Here is a 12,952-nt window from a genome sequence, read left to right on the forward strand (position 1 = left end):
TAACATAAAACGTACCTAAAATCAAAATGAGTCAAAATGAATTAATATAAGATATACATTATCTTAATATAAAATAATAAATTATATTGCAATGAATGATAATGTCTTTTAGGTACATTGACATTTTGATAAATATAAGCGCACGGACATCATTTATAAAAAATATATATATATATATATAAAGTAATGGCAACGCATAAACTTGAGTGGCCAATGAGTGGGCAAATCATCAAATAATCGACCTTAAGAAATGCAAAAAAAGTTGTCAAACTTAATCTAATAAATCTTTTAGTCTAAGGACCAAAATCTAAAAATCATTAATTTTATGATTTTTAACCATTTTCTTAAAAGTTTTAGAAATATAATCCTCGAGTTGGGCTTCCATCCCTCTCAAACACTACTTGACAAGATTTGAGCACTACGAGAAGAGTTCAAAAATTTGGCTATTTTTTTAATTTTAAAAAACAAAATAGAGTAGGGAGGCTTTGTCTGGTAAACGGATCATGTCTAAGTTTCCACTATTAGGTTGCGGGTGTCGTTATTCGGATCCAATTTTTTTATCTATAACCCCAACACACTCTTTACACTCACTTTTAATTAAAAAAGTTTAAAATCTTATTAATACACCAAACATTTTTTAAAAAAATACCCTTACTAAAACCCAACAAACAAACTTAACATATTTCTACTCTTTATACCCAACAACACACCCAACACCATCACCACCACCACCACCACCCAACACTCAACGCCAATAACTCACCACCCACCACCCAACACCACCACTTATTGCCCTCTACATCAAAGAAATTATTTTTGAACTGCAATAGTTTGAATCCTAATTGCTTAATGTTGAACTTGAACATAAAGGAGAGAGTTTTGAAAAAAAAAATTCAAACGGGTAGAAAGATGTTAAGTTAACCACCGAACACTTTTTTTCTAAATTTTTTAGAGATGTTCAGTAGTTTATGGTCAAATGGACAACACTATGTTTGGTGTTTTATTACCGAACATGTTGCGATTTCAATTTTTGAAAATAAACACTTAGTTTATTAAAACTCAATGAATAATGAAATAATTCATTTAAAGACTCTTAAACCATAATTTAACAATTTATTAGTCAATATTAAACTTGTTTGCATCAATATAGAGTGTTATAATGTGTATAGAATTTTGATAGAGAGTTGAGTGACGATGTGAATAGAGAATTGATATTAGGTATTGAAAAATGTTGAGTATAAGTTCAAATTAATTAAAATTTTAAATTCTTGAAGGTCAATTTACATTAGGATATAATTAAAAATTATATTTTTATTAAAATGTTAAGAATAGAAATAAAAAAAAGGTGGGTCAAATAGCAGCAGCCACCCTTAAATTGAAAAAACCAAGCATGCATTCAGTCCATATAGGGATGGCTTGGGTAACGATGTGGGATCATGGATCAGCTCAAAATTTATTATTATTATTATTATTTGGATCAAAGAGACTGCCTTTACTTATTTATATGGTTGTAAACTTGTAATACATGGCTCATAAAATTAAAACATTGCTAAGAGAAAACATATCAAGCAAACAAGATCTCGTCCTGACTTTTAGCTCAGCAATGGCTCTTCTAAGATATATTGTGTTTTCCTTTTCCATATATACAGAAGTCACTAAAGAATAACATAAATGAATTTCACCCACAGAGATCTGCAAAACTTAACAATTTAATTTAAACTGTAACGAAAAGATCTTGCAGCTGTATCCACCCATAAGCACAACGGTCTCGAATCCTTTGAACTGTTGAGGCAGCCAAATTCACAAAATTCACAATTTTCCGAATTTCTACCAACTCTTTCTCTAGTGGCAGTCTAGAGCTAGAGTCTAGAGGTAACTGCCAATCCAATTGCACAAAATGATTAACAATTATTTGCATAAATACAAGCTCAAGCCAGAGATAATGCCTAAGTGAAGAAAAGTAAATCACCTTCTCTAAGCGTACTGTATCCAAGACATGGCAAAAATATGAGAGCTGCTTGTACAGGTCTGCTTCCGTGTACTGGTGAAGGTGCATTTATAACAAACACTATCAGTTCAACAAAAGAAAACACACCGAAAAAAGGAACTGTCTTTTTCCAACAAGTGTTTGATACAAACCTTTCTTACTAGACGCCCATTGCAGCGAGGATAGTCTGGACAAACTGTTCCTCTCTCAGAATCACCAACAAGCCTGAGGTTGAGACTTCGTGTCGTGTATTTGCAAGTTTCATCTTCACACTGGAAAGCAAAATTCAACAGAAGCTGAGAGTTTATTATCAATAACCACAAAACCCACTACTCACAATAGTTCCCCTTAACACTCTGCAAGAGGTAGATTACCGTCATTATGCCCCTGTAGTACGTTGAAACAATACCGTCTGCTTGCCTTTTGACCTGAAAAATTAATACAGTATCCCCAGTACTTGTAAGTTGTGTATGCTCAATGAAAATTTGGTAATCAAAACCAAAGGCATTTTTTCAGGGACCAAATGTCCGTGATGAACACTTGACAAAACCAATAACTAGTGTCACTGTACAAAGAGGCACGAGTTAGTAGATACCTGGTTGGCCAGCATTGCAGGAGACAGTCTGCCACCTTCCCCTGGGCATTTTGGACAGCACAATCCATGCCAAAAGTCGCTAGTAGATGCCTCTGCTTGTGACCTTGTTGTCTTTTCAGTGATTGACTTAGAAATGGAATTGAAGATAGTTGGACAATCAAAAGTACCAGAGCAGCTAGGACATGCTAAGATCAAAGGCTCACAACCCCGATATCTGAAATTCATCACATGGATGCATTTATTATTTTCTCTGTTCATTCAATTTCAAAGGAATCAAAGTTTAACTAGACAATACAATCATTGCCTTTAGACACCAGATAAGGTTTTACCTCTCCTCATCGTCGACAGCAAAGAGCAAGCTGGAAGGATCATTTCTGACAGCTTCACTTGAATTGCTTTTAAACTAAAATTTTCCAATTAAAAAAATACATTAGAGTGAAAATTCCTGTCAATCACTTTCAGAGCTGCCTAAGAGGGATGATTTTACCTTAGAAGAGTCGAGCCCTAAACAATCAGCCAAGCGTTCAGGACTGGTACCCTGAATTGAAGCACAAAGACGCGATACCACAGGATGAATCTGCACAACAAAATTAAGACATCAAGCAAACAGAAGAATTTACTACACAAACGATCATAGTCCATGAATTTGGATTAGAGCAAATAAATTAGAAAAAAAAAACCTGCTGGGACAAGTAGTAATCGATATCAATCATCCATTTCCCATCTTCTCGTTTTAATTCATCAGGATGTCTAGCACGTTGAGCAATCCCGGTTGAATTTCCTGAACTAGTCCCCTGTCCAAGTAATGGGAGGAGAGTGAGGCGGCTATACATGATGAACATCACCATTTAAATGTTAAAGAAAGAACTGTGTTCATTCAAAATTCCCAAACATTTATTTTCATTCAATAGAGAATGCATTCTACTGCATGGCAAACCTGCTCACAGCAAATAATGTAGGGGATTGTATCGCCAACAGAGCAACCACTAGAGTAACCACTTTGCTTCAATCTTTGTGCCACCTAGGCAGAAGTATCAATGCAAAAGATTAGGTGAATGAAAAAACACATTAAATAGATGGGACTGGATCAATTAATGCCGGACTTAAAATATGCATCTTGAACTCACTTGAACATGTGGTTGGTTTTTGGCATCTGGGTATGCCTCAGGTGGTTTAGTCAATGTCTTGGTGATGATATATTTCTCAAGGGCTACTTGTCCTTGTCTCATGTCCTCTTGCACCTGTTCAATTTGCACACAAATTGATACGTTTTTAAACAACATGCTTCAAAATTATGATTAACACAACTGAATTCAATCTTTTGTTCATACAGCTGCATAAAAGGAACAAATTTAAAAGGGCAAAACCCCTTAATAAATTTAAAATGGCTATTTGCTCAAAGGGCAAATCAACCACAATCGAACATGACTTCAACATGCCAAACAGAATCAACTTCAGCCTCTGAGAGATCCATTCTTCAAAAAGGAAAATTATCTTCTCTTCCGATGTAATAATTTTTTGAATATCCTCAAGCTTTCTAGGCTGAGCCTATCCCATTTAAGCATGCTACTTGATAATTTTAACAGAATGCAGCAGAATCAGGGCTTGGTTTAATAATAATGTCACATTGCAGTTGTATCCTAGGCCTGGGTTCCAATCTCAAGGAAATTGAACACAATCTCTACCCTGTAATCTTCCCCGATTACCTCCGAGTTTAAATTTCGGATAATAAGAAAAGAACCATTTGGCCCAAAAAAAAAACGAAAAGAACCATCACTTCACCTTCATCAGAGAGTTATGAATTGATTCAACAACGTCCTCACATGACCTGTGAGCATCAAAGCCAGAAATGCGACACATCAGTAACTTTAGCAAAGAATCAGACTAACATCAAGGAAAAAAAAAGAGTTATAACACAGCATACCCTCCTGACAAAATTTGACTTAGGCAGAAATCTCCGAGGTCCTTGGAAAGTAAGCTCCAGTCTCGGCGAACCATATCAAGGCCCTTGCGTTCAATAACCTGCACGAAAAAATATAATTTTTACCCAAGGAAGGGTTAACTAAAACCGAAAGTTTTTAAATTTGTTATTTTACCTCATATGGTGTCCCATTCTTGAACAGCACCTTCACAGCTGCATATTTCTTTTTCTTGAGAAGTAGCATTCTCTTATACAAGCCATCAAGATCAATTTCTAAACATCTATACTTCTTGTTAACCTAGATGCAAAGAGAAAGAGAAATCACCCCTCGTACAGCACATAAGCAAAGTATAAACATTTCTTTTTCTTGAGAAGTAGCATTCTCTTATACAAGCCATCAAGATCAATTTCGAAACATCTATACTTCTTGTTAACCTAGATGCAAAGAGAAAGAGAAATGACCCTCGTACAGCGCATAAGCAAAGTATAAACAAAAAGGAGATAGCTAGTATATCTATAGTTTTTGTGAGGCAGATGCTAAAATGATGGAGCAAAGCATCTACTTTAACAGAAAAAATCCTCTTTAGGTTGTCTAAAAATATTTAAACTATTTGTGCCATATAATGTTATTTTCTGCACAAACATCATGTATAAATACAATGGACTTTAAGCTCTCTTCAAGCACATTTATGGACTTTCCAAAGGAATGTTAAAGAATAGAACTCTCATCCTAACTCAAGACACGCCATTCACATCTCTTACAAAAAATAATTCATATGAACTGCAATCCTCAAATATACAAGTGAAAGTTCTCAAGTTTAAAGTTTATGGACCATAGAATATTTAGATAATATTCTTTCAGGGTATAACCTCACCTCTTGGATGACTTTCCCCGCAATTGCTTTTGCTTTTGCAATATCATCCAGTCCACTATAAATCATTATTGAATCTGTATCTCCATAGATTACCTGCCAGATAAAATAAAAGTGGCACATCCTTCAAAAGCTAAATCTTGACCAGTCAATTGAGATTACTCAGATGTAGATATTAGAAGAATATATTCACTACTTCAAGTATGATATACAAGAAATAACCTCTAAGTTCAAATTGTTCTGAACAAGATCAACGGTACTTTGTAGAATCTCCCTCCCCTGCACATCAATTACGGGACTTGCTCAATACTGAATAGAAGCATTTGGTGTAAAAGTCAACATCTTTATTTATATTAGATGTGGACAATTCGCAGCAATTTAAATGCATGCTGAGATAAATATATTTTCCTTACTTGCAGTGTTATAAGCTCTGCCAGTGGCTTTGCATAAAATCTTGAGTTTGAAAACCCCAAGCATCCATACATACTTCAGCACCAGCCAAATGAACGGAAAGACAATTAGAATGTAAACAACATGAGAACAACAAATTAGAAGCCCCAAAAAACAGAACACAAACCTGTTTGCAGTCAGCTTTAGAGCTTGCTGTTGAATGTCAAGTTGCTGGACCTTGAGACCAGATGCATTCTTCATCCATGACTTTACCATTCTCCTTCTTTCAACTAAATTTTTTAACAACTGCAGAGGAGTTCCAAAAGATATTATACGCCTGCTAAATTCTTAAAATAAAGAAAAGATAAATGAGGCCTACAAAAAACATATTATAACAGATATATCATTTGGAGATGATCTGTTTGATCTGAAACGTACAGAAAGAATAAACAAGAATTCATTATATCTTAGGATGATATTATACCTCAGGTAGAACTCCAGGTCTTTTACTAGATGGTAAACGAGGAGCCAATCCTTCCTGAGATCTTTCCACTGTTGTGAAACATATATTGTATTCCTGTAAAATCAAATAAGTATTAATACTCACAAAAATCTGTAAAAGCTTTTACCTCAATCTACATTAGGGAGAAAAACACATTAAAGGTAGGAAGCAAGTGGATGGGGCCCTAAGTCCAAATTTTAGATAGTGATTACAAAAGTGTTAATGTTACTAACCTGAATTATAGAGGGGTAAAGACTATTGAAGTCCAGAAGTAATATATACTTGTCATATAAACCTCTTTTTGGCTCCAAGACCAACCCACCTGCATAGGCAGGACCTTTCTTGCCTTTTCCCTGACCATTCTGTGCATCATTATCAACATTTACATCATTTACATCCAACTCATCAACATTTTTGTCCTCGGTACCATTATCTATTCTCCGTTTTGTCAATTTTGTTTCTTTCAGATGAGGAATCTTGTCTGGAATAATATACTTCTTTGCATGGAAAGCATGCAGTAAAAGATATTCTACTCTTTGTGCCCTGGCACCCTGAAAAATGCATAGATTATATTTAGACCAACTATACCTTTTAGACCGTGTCCATTATTAAAATTTGAAGGTAACAATAAAATAGAAAAACATCTTAGGACTCACTTGGAGAGTTTTTCCCCATAGATTACCACTTATATTAGTCAGCTGACGTGTGAGGGGAAGAACACTCAAATGAAACATGAGTTCCATAGACAACCATGCATCTGTCTCGCCATATTCAATCTGAATACATCAAAAATACTATTAGAATATCCTAAAGAAAACACTGAGAATAACACATATTCAAACACACAAAGTAATAGTAATAATTTTGTATTTATAATAGGAAATTTAACCCCTTGAACTGTTAAGTTCTTAAAAGTCATCACTAAGCTTGGTTTGAATTTTGAAACCTCAAAAGATCCTCCATTTACAAGGTCTCTAGAAAATTAAACAAATGTTTTTTCTTTTATTCTGAGGAAGAAGAGGCTAGCATAACTGGTAAGCATGACGGTCCATCATGACATTTTGCAACAGCAAAAATGAACCACAAGGGCCAGTAAAAGTGAATGCATACATTAATTGCAGAACAAAAGGACCAACCTACCATGCCAAATGGACTCTCCTAGCACAGTTTTCTAGAGCATGTATTATAGCAATTTTATTGATGTTCTTAGTTGATTCTTAAACTACCACCCTTGCAAACCAAAATTGATAACACTAAGCTTTCTCCAGGAATAAACTAAATACTCAATTATGGTTTTGTTATCAAACATTAAAACCAAATACAGTAGTCAATGTAAGCATGAGAACCTACAAGTTCCATGAGACATTCTGATTTTTGGAACATTCTAGGAATATCATGTGGGGTGATCTCCTTCCGGTCTTTGTTCAGCTGAGTCTTTGCAAGTTGTGTCAAAGAATAGCTAACCTGGAAGAACAAACAGTGCATACATGAGATGCTGAAAAATTAAACCTAATCAGCATTACCAGGTATATAATCTCCAAAACATATGCCATACCTCCCTTAATAAGTCACGGGAACACAAGTATGTATCACACAAAAGCCGACCAGAAATGCAGGACATGATCCCTGGACTTGCTCCAGACCCAAAAATGGTGCTTCCTTTTGCAAGCTTAGGCATCACCGAACGCTTGAGGCGGCCTATTTTGGACCACATGCTGCTTGGCACTTTGCAAACCTGCAAAACTCAAACATCTTTTCATTTTCATGGAAATGGCAACACATTATGTGTGCATAAAAAGCAGCAAAATGACAACATTATGATAAATGGCCTTTGTTTGGCAGGTAATCAAACAAATATCTGATCGACAAAACAGCAGAATTTTCATTTTGAAAATATTGGACAAGCACCATAAGTAAAATTGCATAACTACAAGAAATAGGCAATAGAAACAATGGAAGGCCACGAAATGTACAACGGAATGACACAGCTGCAGAAAGTTGCTTTTGGAGAATGAGGTTTTTTTTTTTTTTTTTTTCAGAATTTGAAACCAAGTATTTACTAGAATATGTCATACACTCATACTTTTCTTGATTTTTATGCAACAGACAATAAATGTTGCACCAACAGGTCATATAACTGATGAGGAACTGCATCTGGTCAGCAGTATGATTCCATTTAGTTTGCCTATAGATGCAAATAATTGCAGCAAAGTATAATCCCAATAATCACAAATAATAAAATGATCATTTCACCACTTTCGTCTTGTTTATCTTGCGTACAACTCTTTGAAAAATACATAATAAGAATAGATAATGTTCATTTTAACAGCGAGCAAAGAAAAAGTATTCTGTTTACCGAACAAACAAAAAGGAAAAAGTATTCCCACCTGAGCTCTGTGGAGTAGGACATCCAGGTCAAACCCAGATATATTATGCCCAACAAGAACATCACTATCCAACTTGTTTAATTCAATCATCAAACGGTTTAGCAAAGCCCTTTCACTGCAAAAAAAAGTTCAAACATACTTTAATGGCAGGACCTAAAGTACAGTTTTTATTAGGATAGTTATTACTTATTTTAGAGTGAACAAAGAAAAGAACTGATTCAGAACAAGATACACAAGTAATCCCCACCTGCTTTCAATGCTTAAAACATTTGATCCAGCTTTAGAGTTCTTATCTGTAGCATCTTTGGTGAATCCCATTGGAAATATGCCTCCATGAAGCTTACGGATAACAGTAAAATGGCTCAGCATACCAGGTCTCTTCCATTCTGAGGCCAACACGGGAGTGTCAATCTGAAAGGCCAAAGAGCACAGATAAGGATATGGAACAAGTTTTTTGTGTGCTTTAGCAAGACTAGAAGCAGTTATAGCATAAAAATTTATAATTCAAACTTTGTTCACCATAAAAGTGGAATGGATGGATTTAACCAAAAACAAAAAACAAAACAACATGGAACACATGGATGAAATGTAGGAACATCAGGTATTCAGGTTACTGGAGAAGTTTTCTTTGCACGTTATGGGCCAATGCCAGTAGACTTAAGATTATTTTATATCCCAACAAGATATATCAATAGTCACAGCAAATAGAAAAAAAGTAGTTCTAAAATAGATTCTAGAACAAACCTTGGCTTTGTGACAGCATATAATGGATGCAGAGACAATTTCATTAACATTCTGCTTTTCATTGATAATAGTTTTCAAATTTATTGCAGTAACAACCACTGGAGGAATCTCTACAGTTTTCTCTGAGGAAGTTGAAACCCCTATGTCTTTTGGAGAATTAACAATCACCTCAAATTTGCACCAGCTGACCTGTATGACAGAATAACCAAAGCTGTTACAAATGCAAATGAAAACAAGCAAAATACGAATTTCATAAGCATAGCCAAAATGATAATGGATTCCCAGACCCAGAGATCTCACCCGTTGTGGAGCTGGGCAGATAGAAAACTTTGAAACTGATAGCCATGAAGGTCCTTTTATCTTCCTTTTAACAAGAAGAAGCTCCAACGCACTGCATGTTGCAATATGTTAGGTTTTCTCTTATTTCTTCTAAAAAAAGAGTGTGAAGTAACATAAGCTAGCTGTATTCTTTAAGGTTACTATGCACAGGAAAACAACCAAGCCAGGAATACAAATATAAACACAAAAGAAAGCATCTAAAAGTTATAGATTAAATACGAAACGTGAGGACTTGATCTAACTTGTACCTGCAATGAGTTCCCAGAAGAGCACAGAAGGTTTCCCCTTTTAGATCTGCTGGAAGTGGGGGATCCTGCAACAATGCAATCAGTATTCATAGGAAATCGAGTCAAATAAGTTTTGTTACTAAATCATCAAGCATTATGCATCACTGCTTCACAGGCAACTTTCAATAACAACAACCTCTGAAACTCCAAATTCTTATGAGAAAGAAATGTAATACAGTTGATACACAAATTGAAGGTGTACTTTCATGTTGTAAACTGATTCATTTACAGGTTGAGTGTACCTTGAATGGATAATTGATCTTAAGTACATAATTCTCTCCTGCTGGTATGTCAGATCGCTCAAATGCATATTTCCTCTGTCATATGTTCACATAACACAGACTGAGCAACTTGGCGAAACAAAGAACATGAAAGTACTATGAACATTCACAAACTTCACTTGTTTATAATTTAATCAATGTACACTTGAAAATATCACAATGATTGAATCTGCAAACCTTAACCGGTGCCATGCTAAAAGTTGATACATTGAGATCTAACAACTTCTTTGCTATTTCAGTCTTTAACCCTGAAAACACATCCTGAGAATGGGATGATAAATAAAAGCATCAACAGCAGCAAAAGAGTAATAAAAACAAGTCCAACAAGGACTATATTGTATCTATATCCATGCATATACAAAAAATAAACACCTACTTGCAGCTTTTTACGGAAATCTGTGGATGAAGTCCTTGACACTTCAGCATCCTTTTCAAGCTTCATCATTTCATCAGTGTGAAATAAAGAACTGTTTGGAATTGCATAGACGCATCTCTGCATGTTCTTTGCAACAGCACAACAACTCTGGTATGTACTTCCTGCTTTGACCTATATCACAACAATAGAACTATGAAACAGTGCTGCTACATGATTAAACTTGCAAGATAAGAACTACACTTCAGAAATGAAACATATTATAAAACATTCCTTGATAAAGAACCCAATAGAACTTCTATAATATCAAACTATTGTCATGTTTACCTTCCCAAATAGATAAAGGGTGCCCATATTAGCTCCATAGAACTCTTCGTAAGCATCAATCATGTAAAAAGGCATTGACCCATCTGATTCCAGATCAAAATCTAGATTCTCTTCACTATTTACCTCCACAATGCCATCTCCGATATCCCCTCCCCCTCCAGTCCTCACCGCCTGCCATCCAGCCCTAGCACTTAATGCCGGATCCTTAACTTCATTATTAATCTTTGCATTCAAAGTATAAACCCCTCCGTTCTCCACCACAGGCTCGGCTTTCGCCTCCACAAAATCCACCCTTTTCTCCTCAACTACCCCTCCATTCTCTGCAATATCATGGCATTGCCCAATTGGGGCATGATCAATTCCAAAATCCAACTCCTTCTTGACCTCAGATTCCTTAACCTCTTCATCATTTCTCACAGAACCCACCACCACCACAGTTTCACTAGCATTTGCAACTCTATCCAATTCAACTCTCCTTGTTAAATCAACACCCCCATTAGACCCTCTCTCACTCTTAACACTTGCAATCGGCACGAAACTCTTTGCCGCCACAGACCCCACTTGCCCCCTCCTCCGTTTCTCTCTATCAACCTCGTCCGGCGCAAACTCCGCAATAACATCATCCACAATACTATCACAAGACAACCCTTTCACCTTCTCACTATCTCTACCTTTACTAAAAACCGACGACGTGAACATCGACGAAAGCCTCTGCTTCCCCATCATCGCCGCCGCGGCCGTGAGCGACGAATTGGGCTTTCTGGGCCGGGCCTCCTTATTGTCCTTCTCCTTCTTCTCCACTTTCTTCCTCTTGGGCCTGTCGCCACCGTCCGATTCATCCGACGACGGAGGAAGCCCGTCGCGGGTCCAGTCCTCTTCCTCCCCCTCGTCGCAGTACCCGAGGCCGTCGTCGTCTACGATGAAGCCCCGGACCTCCTCGCGGCGCTTGGCGACGAGCGCGTCGTACTCGTCCTCCTCGACCGTGTCGTAGATTGGATTCTCGATCTTGACCTCGTATCCGCCGGCTTCGGATCGGCGGCCACCGTGGCGCAGAGCTTTGAGGCGCTCGAGGGCTCCCGCACGCGCCGTCGCCTCAGTTCCCCGGCTCCGCCGCCTCCCGGCCACTGTCGTCGGCTGCTCGTCCGCCATTGCTTTCTCTCTGGGATCTCAGTGTAGTGTGTCGCTCTGCTTTCCTCTCTCTCTAGGTTTTGGAGCTCGTTTAGATGGTATAAACTTGGCGGGAGTTTTTGTAGTTTTGGCGGGAATACTGTTTGGATATTTTTTTGACTCACTGAACTAGGGGTGGGCACTAGGGGTCGGCAATGGGCTTCGGATTCGGGCCGGGCTTGGGCTTGAATTATAGAAGCCCAATAGGGCTTTCGGGCCGGGTCGGGCTTGGGCTTTAATACACAAGCCCAAGGCCCGCCCATTGGGCTTTGGCTTGCAGGCTTGGAGGGCCGGGTCGGGATAGGTCCGAATGGGCGGCCCAAAATGGGCCCAAAGCGGGCCCAAAGCCTGTTTAGACACATATATATGTTCAAAAAAAATATAGGATTTTGGCTATGTTATGATTTGAACATGAGACCTCACATAATAAGTTTTAACTCTCAACCAATTGAGCTGACTAGTTTATTTGTTAAGTTTGTGAATCATAACATATTTAATAGCTCTTTCGTTTGTTTACTTCAATAAATTATTAATATACTTATTAAGTTATTGTATAATACTATTATGTTAGTAATAGTGTAATACCATAAATAATAAACTTTTAAAATTATATACAACATTACAACTATAATAAAACATAAATGTACATATGTTTTATTATATATTTTATTACATATTTTTATAAACAAACGATGCAATTGTGTTGTTAACGATTCGAACCGTTCAAATTTTAGTTCCTCACTGAAAGATAATTCGTGCAAAAAATTAGCTCAATCGGAG

General features: G+C 36.9%; 2 protein-coding genes across 2 annotated transcripts in view; one reads left to right on the forward strand and one right to left on the reverse strand.

Moving 5' to 3' along the window:
- Positions 1 to 12,952, forward strand: part of NAPRT2 (nicotinate phosphoribosyltransferase 2) — an 84,520-nt gene that overhangs the window by 7,298 nt on the left and 64,270 nt on the right. The window lies entirely within an intron of this gene.
- On the reverse strand, positions 1,596 to 12,154 carry ICU2 (DNA-directed DNA polymerase). The gene is made up of 31 exons (XM_086244727.1): positions 11,006 to 12,154; positions 10,682 to 10,852; positions 10,483 to 10,566; positions 10,267 to 10,341; positions 9,986 to 10,050; positions 9,699 to 9,789; positions 9,399 to 9,587; positions 8,902 to 9,065; positions 8,655 to 8,769; positions 7,823 to 8,002; positions 7,618 to 7,731; positions 6,924 to 7,043; positions 6,501 to 6,818; positions 6,250 to 6,342; positions 5,953 to 6,071; positions 5,789 to 5,861; positions 5,598 to 5,654; positions 5,379 to 5,471; positions 4,679 to 4,801; positions 4,507 to 4,604; positions 4,365 to 4,410; positions 3,710 to 3,823; positions 3,520 to 3,603; positions 3,263 to 3,376; positions 3,070 to 3,159; positions 2,912 to 2,985; positions 2,583 to 2,796; positions 2,362 to 2,415; positions 2,140 to 2,259; positions 1,970 to 2,041; positions 1,596 to 1,876 (listed from the first exon to the last, which is right to left on the reverse strand). Exons 1-31 carry the CDS (start codon positions 12,152 to 12,154, stop codon positions 1,715 to 1,717), a joined length of 4,635 nt encoding a protein of 1,544 aa, XP_086100853.1. The 3' UTR covers positions 1,596 to 1,714.

Source organism: Dryas octopetala, chromosome 5, assembly GCF_963921425.1.
Source record: "Dryas octopetala chromosome 5, drDryOcto1.1, whole genome shotgun sequence".
NCBI lineage: Eukaryota > Viridiplantae > Streptophyta > Magnoliopsida > Rosales > Rosaceae > Dryas > Dryas octopetala.